The sequence below is a fragment of the Lepidochelys olivacea genome (genome assembly GCF_965140295.1).
Source record: "Lepidochelys olivacea isolate rLepOli2 genome assembly, chromosome: 12".
In the NCBI taxonomy this organism is placed as follows: domain Eukaryota; kingdom Metazoa; phylum Chordata; order Testudines; family Cheloniidae; genus Lepidochelys; species Lepidochelys olivacea.
This window is the reverse complement of record NC_140422.1, coordinates 16,436,987-16,453,570: the sequence shown is the minus strand read 5'-3', so window position 1 is coordinate 16,453,570 and position 16,584 is coordinate 16,436,987. Positions and strand designations below refer to the sequence as shown.

General features: G+C 39.9%; 1 protein-coding gene across 11 annotated transcripts in view; it reads right to left on the bottom strand.

The window, feature by feature from the left end:
• Positions 1-16,584, bottom strand: part of ZNF423 (zinc finger protein 423) — a 324,425-nt gene that overhangs the window by 203,624 nt on the left and 104,217 nt on the right. For 6 of the 11 annotated variants that reach the window (XM_084644430.1, XM_084644429.1, XM_084644432.1 and 3 more), the window contains 2 exons: positions 12,105-12,305; positions 8,276-8,356 (listed from right to left, as the gene is read on the bottom strand). The exons of 1 other annotated variant lie outside the window; for it this stretch is intronic. In XM_084644430.1, coding sequence (XP_084500556.1) covers positions 8,276-8,356; positions 12,105-12,305 — 282 coding nt within the window. The remainder of the gene's footprint in view (positions 1-8,275; positions 8,357-12,104; positions 12,306-16,584) is intronic. 4 more of the 11 variants (XM_084644433.1, XM_084644436.1, XM_084644438.1 and 1 more) reach the window with 1 other exon arrangement.

Below are 16,584 nucleotides of genomic sequence, written 5' to 3'. Positions count from 1 at the left end.
ATGCACTGAGAGAGCCAGGAGAACTCAATATTACAAAAGCCAAGGTCAGACAAGATGTTGACAAAGAGATAAGTTTGAGGATCATCATAAATGAATATTAGGAAAAAAAAAAGGCACTTCATAAACTACTTTTTATCTCATATTAACATACCAGAGCAACATGATAAAGGGTTTTGTTGTTGTTTTAATGCATACAGATATGACATTGATTGGTACAATTCAAATTTCCAAATAAATTCCTTTCAATTGCAATAAATCACCTGTATTCAAGTCAATGAAATGTGGATGCCTAACTCCTTTAGAAAATCCATCTGCTAAAAGAGTGGTCCTTCTAAAAGGAATGATGGTCCAGTGTTTAGGACCATGCTCCTAGACGAGGACATCAAGACCAGGGATCAAATCCCTGCTCCACCAAAGACTTCCTGTGTGACCCTGGACAACTCATTAATTGTGTGCCTCAGTTTCCTCTCTATAAAATGGGTATAATAGTACTTCCCTACCTTACAAGGGTGTAGTCAGGATAAATGCACTGAAGATTGTGAGGTGCTCAAATTCTACAGGGGGCTATACAAGTGTCTAGAATAGACTGAAAATGCCAACCTGCATTTTTTCATTAACTACAGCAAAAGAAAGTATGTAGTAATAAACTAGTAATCTCCATAACCCTGTCTGTCTTGCAATTGTCTTTTATTATTACTGTTAATTTCATAAGTATATTGTTGCTTCCACTTAAGAGGTTCTCAACCACAGTGACTTTAAAAACGAGAGACTCAGTACAGTCATTGCTAGAAAAAGGAATGACTCCTGAAAATGCACTGTCATGCTATACAAGAGAGCTGAAATGGGCTCTGAAAACAAGATTGGATGGTTAAGCAGAAAGTGGAAATGAGGTCTAGAGCCTTTCACCACCAGATTACCAGTTCAAATCCAGCCCAAATTGCCTGAATGTTGTTACTATAAAATAGATTAGTTTGATGGTCTCAGACTAGTCCCAATGGACATAAATTCATACTTAGAACAAGGTACAACTACACTAACTGGTACTCTAGTTGGCAGAAGCCAGATGTGGCTCCCCTCTACAGGCAGTCCCTTCAGGTGAGGGATTGAGGCACAGTGATCAGCCACACCGTCAAGGGCTCGTTCACCTGCACATCTGCTAATGTGATATATGCAGTCATGTGCCAACAATGCCCCTCTGCCGTGCACATTGGCCAAACCGGACAGTCTCTACGCAAAAGAATAAATGGACACAAATCTAACATCAAGAATTATAACATTCAAAAACCAGTAGGAGAATACTTCAATCTCCCTGGTCAATCAATAACAGACATAAAAGTGGCAATTCTTCAACAAAAAAAACTTCAAAAACAGACTCCACGAGAAACTGCAGAACTGGAATTAATTTGCAAACGGACACCATCAAATTAGGCCTGAATAAAGACTGGGAGTCGATGGGTCACTGCAAAAACTAATTTCCCCCTGCTGATACTCACATCTTCTTGTCAACTGTTTGAAATGGACCACCTTGATTACATTGGCCTCATTAGCACTACAAAAGTGATTTCCACCCCTTCTTGTGAACTGTCTAGAATAGCCCACTTCCACCTTAATTGAATTGGCTTGTTAGCACCAAACCCCACCTTGGTAAGGCAACTCCCATCTTTTCATATGCTGTGTATTTATACCTCCCTTCTGTATATTCCACTCCATGCATCTGATGGAGTGGGTTTTAGCCCACGAAAGCTTATGCCCAAATAAATTTGTTAGTCCCTAAGGTGCCACAAGGACTCCTCATTGTTTTTGCTGATACAGACTCATACGGCTACCCCTCTGAAATCAGTGATGGGAGAGTTTGTACTATTGCAACCTATGCTGAAATGATTCTCTCAGTAGGGAGAAGAATCCAGTCTTCGGGGATGTCAGTCCAGCACCTCCCACCAATATTAGATTCACATAAAAAGAGTTTTTAAAAAGTAAAAAAATTCTTGGTTGTAAAAGAAGCTGGTTCAATGGACGTAAAAGACGAGAAATAGGTAAAAAAGTAATAAAAAAGGTAATAAAAAAAGGGCTTGTCTACACTACTCCAGTTTGGACAATGGGGCATGAACAGTTGTGTGCACTGAAGTGCTGCACTGTAACTCCCCCGTGTGGATGCTGTGGGCACAGATTAAAAGGTTCCTAGTTTGCATTAATGTAATCCTATTTGAAGAGGATTATATTTATGCAAACTAGGAACCTTTTAATCTGTGCCCACAGTGACCACACGGGAGAGTAGCAGTGCAGCATTTTGGTGCACACTGCTATTCATGCCTCCATAGTGCAGAGCAATATAGACAAGCCCAGAGACAGTTAGGGAACACGAAAAGAAATGAAAGGCACAGAGAAGACTGAGGAGGTATTTGTTATGGGGCACACATAGGAAATGAAACTGCAGAGCCCAAGTCTTCCTCAGTCTTCTCCAGCTGGGCTGCTTCATTCCATTCCCACTGACTTTGAAATACTTCTGCCTCTTATACACCCCATCAAAAAGACAGGAGGCAGCAGAGGTTTCCTCAAAGCAGGGTGCAGTGAAGAGCAGGCTGTCAGCTGGCAAAAAAAAAAAAACGTATCAGCCAGCCCCTGAAGGCTAGCATCAAGGGCAGGCTGAGCTCTGAGTTCCTTAAACTCAGAAGTCACTAAAGAGGATGCCCTAGCTAACCACCTGAAAGCTGGGCATCTGAAGAAGACCAAGCCATGCTGGCTAGTTTCCCTTAAGCCAGCCGGCACTGGGGGGAGGCTGCATTCTGGCTTCCCCATGCCTGGAGCACAGTGAACAACATGCCAGCTGTGTCTGTAGACAAGCCAAGTTTAATGAGGCTACAACAAAAGCATTCACGTGTCTACTCCCGAGTATCTATGCTTTTTGCTACAGTTAGTCAAAAAAACAGGAGACAAATTTTTGAAAACATTCATACATTTCCTCCCCCGGCTTTTTACTGAAATTTCTATGTTGAAAAATTTTCTGACCATTTCTACTTTTTAAACTCAAAGACATGAACCTGAGAGAGGCTTTTTTCCCTCAGCATTTTTGATGAAAAAACTGTGCTCGGTGATGAATGCGTGAAATACACTACTCGTTGCTTTTCTTCTTCGTAAATACTGAAGACTTAATTGTGGCTCCTGCTGTGAAGACAGAGAGAACCTTTCTGTGTCCGTCCCCCCCACAGTGCTCCCACTTAGAGGAAGGTATAATCCATCTCCCACTAGTGGGGAGATGGCCATAGCCCTGCCACTTCCCCCATGCTAGGACAGACATGCTAGGGTTTACCGCTGGTCTGCTATTAAGAGGATATATTTTATCTGCTCGCTGTTTTACAGACAATGTCAATTGGCAGTAACCCATAACAGTTCTCTATTTATAACACGTCTCAAGTCTCCTTCTCTTTTTTGCGGGGAACAAGGGGAGAACTGTAAAGAAGGATTGCGACAAGACAACCCTCAGATCAGATCTGCTTGAACTCAGCCAATCTGGTTTCTGCACAGAAACTGTACTAACTCCACTGATTGGTGATTTCTTGGTGATGGATGCAGATCAAGTGGCCATGCAGATTTCTTTAGCTCTGTCAGGTACCTTCAATACCATGTATTACGAGCTATTGTTTACACGTCTGCAGTCCCGAGCAGGAATAGATGGAGTTGCTCCAATTCTTTCTTTCTGAGAGTAAAAGTAGTAGAGGGCAGCTGCTCAGAGCTGTCTCACATGGTTCAGTCTAGCCATTCACATTGTCAGAAGAGTATATGAGGCCGTTAGGAGATGGGATAAGATGCCTTCAGAATTCTGAAGACAAGCAGATCTATATCTCAATTTCATTGCTCTGCTCTGGTTGAGACAGGGGGTTGGATATGGGCAATCTACCTGAAGCTGAATCCAGACAAGACTGAGGGACAGTCAGGAGGTTGGAGAAAGAAATTAGAAAAAAATATTGAACACTCTATTCGCTCCCTTGGTTGGGAGGGTACACCTGCCATTCTTTACTCACATTTGCATTTTGAAGATTGTGTAAGACCACAACAGATTTAGATTATCAGGGAGCAGTTATGGCCAAAACTGGTTTCTCCCATCTGCACTTGACAAGAAAGGCACAGCCTTTACTTTGGGATGTGAACTCTGCTATAGTAATCCAGCTTTTGTCAATTTGAAATTAGGCAACTGCCATGTGCACTCCATGGAGCTAAGAGAACAGAGTTTAAGATCACTTTAAAACATAAGGTAGCGCAGAAAATAGCTTCTGTTGGTTCAAATGGCTTCCACTGGAAGCATGGTTGTCTGTACACAATCCTGACTGATTTCAGAGTAACAGCCGTGTTAGTCTGTATTCGCAAAAAGAAAAGGAGTACTTGTGGCACCTTAGAGACTAACCTATTTATTTGAGCATGAGCTTTTGTGAGCTACAGCTCACTTCATCGGATGCATACTGTGGAAACTGCAGAAGACATTATATATACAGAGACCATGAAACAATACCTCCTCCCACCCCACTCTCCTGCTGGTAATAGCTTATCTGACTTATTTTCTGACTTGAGCTTTAAAGTATCAGTTGTTATCAGTGAATGGTTTGGACCCTGTCTACCTGAAAGACATCCACTACTCTCTGCAAGAGATACTCTGACACAGCTGCAATCAGTGATTCTGGAACTCACTCCCTCTCTCTTATTCCCAAATATTTATTATTCATTTAAGTGTATAAAACAACCAAAACTAATTACTTGATGATTACCTGTTCTGTTCATTCCCTCTGGGGCACTTGGCATTGGCAAATGTCAGCAGACAGGATACTGGGCTAGATGGACCTTTGATCTGACCCAGTATGGCCGTTCTTATGTTATATTCTAATGTGCCCCCAACTCAGGCTTAGGTAGGGTGACCAAATATCCCGATACTATCGGAATTGTCCGGATCTTAGGGGCTTTGTCTTATATACGCAACTATTACTGGCCTGTCCCCTGGGGAAAAAAAATTGTCCCGATTTTTCACATTTACTATCTGGTCACCGTGGTCTTAGGGCACCATCCCCTCCCATAATGTCATTAACAATCAACAAAGCAGACAACAGACTATATAAAAATAAAAATTCCCCAGCCTGCGTTAAATCTTTAAACGTCTCCCATGGGGGGTTGGGGGGGGGGGAACCTCACAAAAGGCCTCTCACAGCATTAAACAACCGCCCCTCCAGCCCTTCCCAAGGTGCTCTGGAGAAAAGCTGGTCCCAGCAGTATGTTCACAAAGTAAACAGATCAGGGCTCTAGCCGAGCTCGGTGGGGAAGTGATTTCCAGAGTCAATGGGCCTTCACAAAGAACACCCTGCCAGTAGTTCCCTTTCATTAATATTGTGAAAGCTCCGGGTCAAGTGATTCTGCTGATCGCAACGGCAGAAGCATGACCTGAGGACAGAGGTGGTCTTTTGGGTAGCCTGGTATCAAACCATTGAGAGCTTTGAAGATCAAACCCAATACCCATCTACAAACTCACAGGCAACCAGTGCAATCCCGAGAACACCAGAGGTATGTGCTCTCTGAGTGAAACCTTGTTTAATAGGTGCATTCTGCACCCATCTTCATTCTGGTTGATTGCTTTGCATTTTGTGGGTTGAGGTCATTGGTGCGGATGGGTTGGTTGTGATATTTTATCTATATCCTTTTAAATGTATGCACCACTGCCTAGAGTTATGGACAGGCAATTTTTTTAAAACAGATAATTAAATCAGTATTAAAAAATAAATAATTCCTTATTGAAGTTCCACACAATCAAGCTAACACATCCTACCATTATTTCCAGCTCAAATGACTGGCCCTCATTGGGCCCTTTGATGAAAAAACAAGGTAAAAGGACTTTGCTTGTGTGAAAATGAGCTACAGCACATTCAAGTGTGGTGAAGACATTATCATCCCTAAGAAGAGTTTGAGTAGCCAGGCCATCCACCTAGCCAGGCCATCACCAGTTATTTCTGGCTCTTCGGGGGTTGATGGGAGTCGTAGACGTGGCTTATTATTCCCACCCCTTATATGGAACCGTGCAGCCCACACAACTCCTTATTTGTGAGAACAATATCACCATTCTTCCTCCTGCCCCAACATGTTCACCTGGAGAGACCCACCACAGAGATCCCATCTGCAATGCACTGTGTGGTGGGCATGAAGCGCTCTTGTATGGGCTCTCCCCTGCTTTGCTGCCCGCACACCTGTGCGGCAGGAAGCATTATTTCTGCTGCCTTTGACCCTTTATGCCTGAGTAAACGGTCCCAGAATTTGACACTTCACGGTGAACAACCCTAATTTTAGATTCAAATGTATCCCCCTCCCACCCAGGTATGGTCAATTAGCAGCACTGCTACAGACCCAGAAAACCAATATTACAGAAAATGCCAAAGAAACAATTTCTACATCATTTTAGCATTTAGCATTTTAGCATCCTCCACTACTCCCTTTCCTATGCAATAGCCCGCAGTTTGAGTCTACATCCCAGACCTGGACCCAGGCAGACTCTATGGTAATGCCACCTACCTTCAACTGCAGAAAGGTTCTCGGGACTGCTGGAAAGCAACACTGTCAGGAATCATGACATTTTGAAAAGCTTTTATAAACATTCCTAATTCATTAAATACTATATCAGGACAACCTTCGGATTGAGAGATTCCCATATGGGCACATACATATATTCTGAAACACGCCCCACGCCCCCCATTCCCCATCCTTAAACAGAACCACACCACATGTCCCTCTGGCACACTGAATGAGTGAAAATCTTACAAGTTCTAGTTTGAATATACTTAAGCAGCAGCTCAAGAAATATTTCACAGAAAGCTCAACTAAACTGCTGATACTTCAAAGGTTAGCATATGCGTTATTTATCATCAGATTTGTAACTGAGTTTTTGCTCAGTTCCAGCTGCAGATTCAGACATTGCAATACATTTTATGTAATGTAGTAAAGAATATTAAAGAGATGGTTACATTTCACTGTGGATTTAAACAGGAAGCTGGAGGGGGCTTGTACCACATTGGCAGAGTAACCTACTGATGTGCTTTTTATAGGAGTCCTGAAAAGAACTTCTTCAAAGTCTGAATGAAAACCAGCCCCATACACTTAAATAATATCTGTGTAATAGGAATCCGCTATGCTAGACCCTCAGACATTCCAGCCAGAACTCAGCCTAAGAATATCTTGGCACTTCAAGTGAGAAGTAGAGCCCCCTCAACACTGACTTCTCAGAACCTCACAGGATGAGGCTCCTTTCATCCCTGCAGTGATAGTGTGAAAAGTCAATCAGACTGTATTTTGTATTCATTCCAGTGACTGCATATACAGAATACAGGGCCAAAATCAAAATGCCTAGTCATCAAGGACAGCAGAGGCTGCCCCAGCACGTTATTATCTTTCCTGTACATCTCATCTGGAGGTGTTATTACCTGCAACACAAAAAGTTTGCGCTAACAGCCCTTCAAGCATCATGATGATAAACATTTAACTGTCCCAGTGCCCACTTTCACGTCCTTATGCTGAGAAATGAGCACTCTAAGGGAAGACGTTTGTTTCTACACTGTTTGGCAATGTTACCAGGGCTTTTCTGGTGCCAATTTTAATATGCTCCTGTGGAAAGCAGGAAAAATGACTTTCAGCACCACACACATACACAAAGGAAATCTATTACCCTTTTTACTTTAAAACACTAGCCAGGTTAACAGAAAGCGACTGGGTTCTGGGAAAGGAAAGAGCACTCAGACTGAATCACAACATAGTAATTAGGGCCAGTAGGTCATTAAAGCCACAGCTGTATAAACTAGGGCTGTAATTAACTTTCTATACTGCTTTTACACAACAGCATTTCAGTTTCTTCTGTGAAGGGGGGGGGATCAGTTATATTAAAAAAGAAAAGAAAAATAAACCCTGAAATGCCAATCAAGTGCAGCAAACCATTGTATATTTTGCAGGGAGGAGGGAAGCATGTAAGAAGTGTGTTTTTGTAAGTGTGAAATACAAAGTACTACATAAGAATTATATTCATGAGATGTAGTCAGAAGGTTTGCAAGCTGCCATATAGTGGCTGTTTGGTGAGCTTCCTGTATATACAGTTGCAAGTCAATTACTGTTCTCTGTAGAAGGTGAATACAAGAAAATGAAAAATTATACACTAGCATGAAACAGTTACAATACCTCATTTAAAATGTAAGCCTAGTGAACAAGTTACAGGGCATTAAAAGGAGCAACGGCAAGACTTTAATTATAAACTAGTTCCTACCGTACAGTAGTTTAGAAAAATCAGCCACTTCCAAGCTGGCAATTTCCATATATAGCTCTGCTGCTGTTTGAAACAGACAACCTGTAAAGTTATCAACAACAGAAGAGGACCTCATGAAATGCTCAGGGACCCCAATGTAACCTACTACTGTCCAGTTCATTGATGTGCTAATGTGCTAAAAAAACACTCCATATTCAGTTGAGAAACTGAAAAGAGAGAGAGTAATTTACAAATAGACACTGACCATGGGGGAGGGCAGCGCGGGAGGGGAACATGGGTGAAGGAGGCAAAAATAAAGGGAAGCTGGAGCTGTATTTTTAGTCTGAGAAAAGTGCTAAAATCCTGAAGGGAAAATCATGCATGCAGGTAAACAACAACAGAATCACGCATAGCAAAGCTTGGGGCTTCTCAGCCACTCTTCATCAGATAAGAAATAACAGCATCAGCCAAAAACACAAATACACTGCTGAATAGTTGCTTGAAGCATGCGGCTTTTGCTACTGGCCAGAGGGGACATGATGATTTGTAAATCCAAGTTTGAATTATATTATTGTCAACAATCCAAAGTATAACAGCCATGGTCAAAAAATATTTGTTTTCTAAAAAAGGAGTGGCAAGTCTGTCATGGGTGCCAATTCTTGGTTCTCTCTAAGTAAGAGGAATTTAAGTAAGGTAATTTCAAAAACTCAAGACATCTAATGTATATATGCCCAGCAGTCTCATTCATTTTGGAAGGCATTTTTAGAACTACCTTCTAATTGGCTTAAGGATCATTTCCAAGGTCTAACTTCTTAATTGTTTTTTTGGAGGGAGGAAAAGAAGAAACATGATGCCACCTCTCTGGAAGTTGCCCCCACTTAAACCCATTTCAGAATCCCAGTAGAAACTCCAAATCTATAACCTACAATCTCAGACATCAAGCAAGAGTAACAGACATAAAAGGCACCTAATTCTGTCAGAAAGAGAACATCTACTTGTCACTGACATCAAAAAGAAAACCACACATTTATGTTACAAGAGATGTCTACATTTCGATGATGCTTTGTCCTGAAAGAAACAAGCTTGAAGTACATGAAAAGGCAAAGGGGAAAAATGGCTGTTTGCTACTTCCTTCCATGTCAGAGAAGGTGCTTTCAAAGTGTATTATAACTTTAGTGTACTGTAATGAATTTCTAAGGGAGTCCAATGAAACAGATGGATTTTCCTATTCTTTGGAGTGATCTTGTCTAATCTTGCAATACTCCTGAGTTGCAAGGTCTTCCTAACTTCAGTATCCCATAGGAAGTCATTAGTTATGTTCTATTACCACCTTTGTAGTATTATCAGCACAAATATTGCCTGTATTGATCTGGACCCACATATACTATTGAAAACATTGCTTCAAATTAAGATACGAAATCCTTACTTGCCAAGAGATAGACACTACCTTACAATCTTGTATGTCAGGCACTACAAATAAAAGAAGTGGAGTATATGAAAGAACACTATCATGTAACTTATTTTATAGGGTAATATTTTTAACACATCTTATTTTCTAATGCTGAAAGATTTTTACCCTGATCTTTTTCTGTTGAACTTAGCATAGATTTGTTTTCCCTGTGCTTTAAATGAAACATTTTTACTTTTGTCAAACAACTTAGGGCACATCTACACTTGAAATTTGTTTCTGATTAAGACAGAATACAAATTTAAAGTGTGATAACTATTCCTGAAGATTAGCATAACTTCCAGAATAAGAGCGTCCACACATGGAGTTAATCAAGAACAGTTAATCAGGAACAATTCCATGTGTCCTTATACAATGCCTTTTGATGCCAAAATGTCTTCCCTTTTGTACCAGCGTGATGGACGAAGACAGCACAGTCATGAATAGTATTAACTGCAATTCAAAAATCAGGAGTTGGAGCCTGATATACAGTGTCATGGTAGGTCCCACAAAAATACAGAATTTATTTTTATTCTCACTAATGTAATTATAAATTTTTGAATAAATTAAAATTGGGCCCTGAAAATACTGACACTAAACGTCATTTTCTTTTTATATATTTTGGCACACCTTTTTAAGCCCATTTTTATGAACAAAGGAATATGCCCCCTTTCAAGTGGCTGCTTTTGCACTTAGACACTGGGTGACTGCCTGCTCTAACAGAACTTTACACATGCACAGCATCTTTAAACATTTGCCTGTCTTCATTTTGAGTGTACAAATGGCTGTACCAGCTGTGCGCTTCTGCCTTCCTTTTCGGAAGTTGTGGCCTTCGACAATGTTTATGTAGTTTTTGGCTACTCCTTCAGGCAGTCAGGTATGACCAAACAATGTCATCCACAGACTATCAATGCTTCAGTGCATGTTAAAGAATCTCTGCATCACTACTACCATGGCTGTCAGCCTGTGGATAGTAACCTTGAGGTAGATCGTCTGAAGGTTTTGATGGGGCCTCAGGTTTGCTCCCTCGCCTCTGCCCAGTACTTGCAGAACAAGAACTACGCCGATTCTAGGAGGCATATTCAGGAGGCAGGGCAGGAAGCAGAGGAACCAGTACTTGACATATTTAAGATTGCAATCCCTGTCCACCTGCAGCACAGAAGAGAACTTACCATCCCTCCCAGCAGGTAGAAATGGGTAAAAGAGGGAACTTACGTCTCCAACCAGCCATAAGAGGGCAAGGAAGAGAGCTACAGGCCTGGGTTCAAGACAGCCCAACCATGAGCCCCATGAAGTGTCAAAGGAACAAAGGGCAGACTAAACCAGCATATCTGGGAAGCTGCAGGTATCTCAACCTATCTGATACATTTCCTGTAGCATAATTTTTAGTTGTGCCCAGCTAGGGGGCGGGAGGGAGGAGAAGACACGACACAAACTATTTATCAGACAAATGAAGGAGGCCAGGGGAGGAAGATGCACTTGAGAGGAAGATGACTGAAGGTTTGAGGATCGATCTAAAGGAGAGAGGAAGCTTCCTTCTGTGGCTGAAGACCTAGCCAGTCTCCACACAGAAGAACTGGCACAAAAGATCTTGGATGTGACTTGTGGGAAAAAGTGACGGCTGAATATTGCATTCTGGGAAGGATAAGGATGGAGACCTCTAGTCTCATGAACATGCTCTGTCTCGCTCGCCTAATATCTTTTTTTACATCTTTGGTTAGACCTGCAAAGATATTTACCGTAGGCAGTAAATCAGTTTAACATGATCTGTAGAATACCTGCTGGTTTCCCTGTCATAGAAAGTGCCATGTAAGAGCAATATATGTTGCAATTGTTCACATCAATGCTCTGAGCTCATTCTCTCTTTTCAGAAAATAAAATCAAGATCAGTTTGTGATGACACCCATCACCATCTCCTTAAACTTCAAAAGGAAATGCAGTAATGACCCATTAAGCGGTAGTATGACCCTTGTTTAGTGTGGGATTACAAATCTCATCCTAAAACTTAATCTCAGAAATTGTCATGTCCACTTAAGGGGTTCAGAGGACTTTAGTGTCTCTCTTCCCTAGAATTTTGCACACTTAAATCATTTAACTTTGAACTAACCAACCTTCCTCCATTTGAAGGGGGAAAAAAAACAGTCTAAAACTTTTGGCGCTAATAAAAAACGACAACATTTTTATCCAGCATAATTACTGACAAATTCCAATTGGAAAGCTGTTGCTTTTATTTTAATTTTATTAAAGAAGTGAACAAAGGCTACCCAAGGCATCACAATAAAATTACATTAACTGTAAAATTACATTATTAATTCTTTAATCTCACTTGAGGCCTCAAGCTGTTGCTATGTCCAATTACCCAGCTAACCACCTGTCAGAATTGTAAAGCTAGTTTAACATTACCTCCAGGACAGTGGTGTGCCCTATGTTCAGTCAGGTCTGCCAGTGAATCGAAGTCCTGCTGACAGTTATCGCAGGTGTAAATTGACTCATCCTCCATGTCTTCATCTTCCTCATTTCTCTCTTCCTGACTCGTCACGCTGTTCCTCTCTTCCAGGGCCCGGCTGTCTTTCACCTCATTCTCCAGCTCTCCTCCTAGGCCTCCTGCCAACAGGAAGAATATACTCCACTGTAAGTTTTAGGGGTCTGAGGAAAAAAATTTAAAGAAATGGTCTTGCATCTATTAGATATTTAATTACCCTAGCTCTCACTTCACATTATTCCTGACACCTCTCATTATATTAATGTTTTTTTGTATCATGCAGTTTAACAACTTTCAATTATCAATTTTCAACTATCCTCCAAAGATACTTTCTTCTAATCTTCTTTAGTGTGTGTATGGTAGGAACCTCTAGGTCTCCATCATACCAACCTGTTAGCATTTCATTATTTGAAGCAGATTCACAGCACGTTACAAACTGGCAAGGTTAATTATTGACTGTTAAGAAAGTTAAGTGCTGGATTTTAATTCTTTATTTCCCGTGGCTCCCCCCCCCCCCCCAAAAAAACCCCAATCTTCAAGCATCACCAAGAAAAAATTATCTGTTTTAAGGCCCCCATATCTCTTTAACTTCTGGTATGTGAGTAGTTCCACTAGACCTGAGCTAAAATTGCTAGGCAGACATGCTTTGAATTCCAGTTGTCGGGTTAACATTATAGTATTTGATATTCAGATTTCTTAGATATTCTTTATTTTAAACTACAAAAAGAAAAGGAGGACTTGTGGCACCTTAGAGACTAACAAATTAAGTCCTCCTTTTCTTTTTGCAGATACAGACTAACACAGCTGCTACTCTGAAACCTTTATTTTAAACTGTGATCCAAATTTAGGAAAATGGAAATTTAAAGGGAAAGGAATAAACTGCAAGTTTAAAACAGAGATATAATTAAGGACCTGCTTCTCTTTTCACTTACACCAACGTAAGTCAGGATTAAATCCATTGCCCTCAATGGAAATAACCCAGTATAAAACTGGTCTAATGGAGGTAAGAATCAGGCTCTCTCTACCTACATAGTGTATGCAGTATGCAAAGAGCATATTCAAATCACGCTATTAGACTGGTTTGCCTATTTTGCCTCCTTCCATTCATCTTAAACTCTGTTTTAATAAAGTGTGTGGACTGTAAAGAATCATCATAAAACTGAACCTGAAGCACAAACTGCAATAAAAAATTGAATTCACAGAATCTTCTGTTAGAAGTTCCAAGTTGTTCATTGTCTGAATTTATACGATGGAAGCTAGTTTGTTAAACAGGACTGAGGGTATCTCTTCTTGATCCAAATTTTTAATGAGATGTTATAAAGTCATTGGGTTGTTTGTTTGTTTTTTAAATTATGAAGGAAACACCAGTGATTATACAGATCAATCATTTCTCATATGGGATTTGATCCAAAGAGATTAATGCCGACAAATACTGAAAAAATGAAACTAAACTGAGAAATACAATTTATTCAAGATGAAAGCTAGGAACTATAAGCACTTCAATTCATATATATAAAGTTAGTAGGGTTCTATTACTGCCATCCATTGAAAACACACATTTTCAAACATCTGCACTGAACACAATAGCGTAAATCAACAGGTGTAAACTGTTCTGCAGTTTTCCACGGAGCACTCATAGCATGACATACCCTTCAGACTGCAATGGAAATATTAAAAATCAATGCTTTTGCTTGTGGTGTATGTAGCATCTCTCAACAATTAAATTATCTACACATTTTCAGGTTCTTTTACTGTCAGTTTATACAGATATTTTCAATAGAAAATATTCATTAAAAGCTACCTATTATATTCATCTAAAGAAAAGAGATCTACCACTAGTACAGTGGCAATGAATTTAAGGGTTTGGTAACAAGAAAAATTATTCAGTAAGCTCTCTACATTGTAAGTCATTGTTTGGACTATGTTTATTCAGTTTATACTGTTCTCTGAATCTCATGATCTTTAGCCTCTTCCTTTAGTAACAATGTATTGTAGGAAAAAAAAACATAATTCTGGTTCTCTCTGAACTGGTACCTACCCAAATAATAAGTTACATTTAAGGCTATGATAGCTTTGCTTTACTTAACACATAATTTAATGTATATTTTCAAATTATCATTTTTGTTTTGTCATATTTACTTAACACATCTTTTTACAATCTCTCATCCCAGACTTGAATCACAAACATTACAGCTCATTCAATCTCTGTAAAGCCTGTATGTCTTGTAGAGTTGATAGTTAATAAATCAGAATGTCAACTCTCCTAGTTTTATAAGACAGAAACCTATAAAAATAGTCCAAGTATATAAATCCAATTTAAAGAACTGACACATAATTCTGTTCTGACTGCTAATGGAAAACTTAGAGAAAGGCTTTCTAAAACTGGCCTTTCCTATGCCAAAATAATAAAAAGGGCTCGGGCAGATTAGTGGAGGTTCCAGGGACCTATACAACACAGCAGAATAGAAATGTTTCCTTTTGACGATCAGCTGATCTGGTGAACATACTGCCACAAATTCATCCTTAGTATGACTCCAATAACTACATGACTGCACCAGGGATGAATTTGCTCATCTGTATCCAACAACAACAAATAATTTAGCATACTGCTTTCGGAAAAATAATTTGTATTGAGGTAAGACAACAAATTTCCATCTGCAATGCAACAATTTATAAAAAATCTTTTTATTTCCTATTAAAACAGGAGATTTGCTTCACCAAAAGCAACCTTCCAAAGTTTCATTACTCGACATATGTATGTGTAACAGCACAGAAACGAATCTTGTATAAAATGAGGTATTTAGCAGAGGAAAAATTACTCTAAATTGAGATTCTATACTCAAAGAATTGTACTTGTGCATGATTCTCTCCATCTTATTGTCAATCTCCTTTGAATGTTATCTTTATTAGACTCTTCTTCTTGATTCTTGCTTTATAAAGCAGGATCTACAGCAAGCACGATGGACAAGAAAAGCATATTGTCTATTTTTTGAGTTAATTTCTTTTACATTGAATATGAATATCAGCACGGAGGACCTCACTATCACTGACAGCTTACTTTTTTTCTTTTAAAGTAAATTTAGTGCCTGTGAAAGGTGCCAGGCTGACAGACTTTGAGGCTTTTCTTTGGAAAGAGGTCTTCAGTGAACGGCAAAGCAAGGTAAGCCAAGTACAGTGATAGCACACGTTGCCTTATCAATATGTCACAACCAAGAACCAAAGAATATACATATTAGGAGAAAAAAGAAAAGGAGTACTTGTGGCACCTTAGAGGCTAACCAATTTATTTGAGCATAAGCTTTCGTGAGCTACAGCTCACTTCATTGGATGCATACTGTGGAAACTGCAGTGTGGTTACTCCTGCCTATTAAGTCTTTGTGCCTCTGCAGAAATTGCCAACAAGGCTGTCATTGGTGATGCTTTAGATTGCTGTGTATTTGGGATTTGGCCACATAACTGTAGGGAAATGGACTGAGAGCATCAACTCATTTCATAAAAGTAAGCAGTCATTAAATGTGGTTTTTTGGTCACTAAACAATGTGGGCTGATCCAAATAGGTAAGCTAGTAATTAAAAGCTTTGCATCCTCCTCCATGTAGCCATACTGTTAACTCATTCTTTAAGAATGAGTTTTCTAAAGACTTTGGCCGAGTTTCTTATGAGTTTATAGTATAACATACCTAATCTCAAGTATTGCTACATGGATCCTAATGGAACGAATTTCAGAAGAGAGACACCACATGTTCCATTTTGACTATTAAAACTAAGAAAAGTTACCAAACAAAAACAAAACAAAAAGAACTTACAAAAAAGACTGTAAGTCACCATAAGTAAAAATTATGCCAACCTAATGGTTACCATCTGTGACCCAGAACTGGGAGCAGGCTCTAATTCTTACTCATCAAGCTGGTAGTGCTAAGGAGGCATTGTCTTCAAAGGGATCAAATCTGCACAACACTAACATGTCTCTTCAAGGCTAGAAATATACAATAGAAAAGGCTATTTGTACAACGCTTTTGTAGAGCCTGGGTAACAGCTGCACTCGGGAATGGAACATACCAGGAAAAAAAGAGGGGGTGGAAACCTAAAAGAGTCTCACAAATGGCCATAGAGACCATTCTGCTTACCTGTGAGAAGGCTCAGTTCCCCAGTAGATACGGAGGAGACAGCATGAACTAGTGGTTTGATCAGCAGGCATCAGAAGACCTGCCTGCTGATCAAACCACTGATTCTCTGTCTGCCTTAGGCCTGTCATTTAACCTCTCCATGCCTGTTCTTCAATCTATAACATGAAGATAAGCACTTATCCACCTTTCTAAAGGTGCTTTGAGATCAGTGAATAAAACATGCTATCAATTGTAAATTTTATTGTTTGCCTGAGCGGTAAATATTTACAATGCCC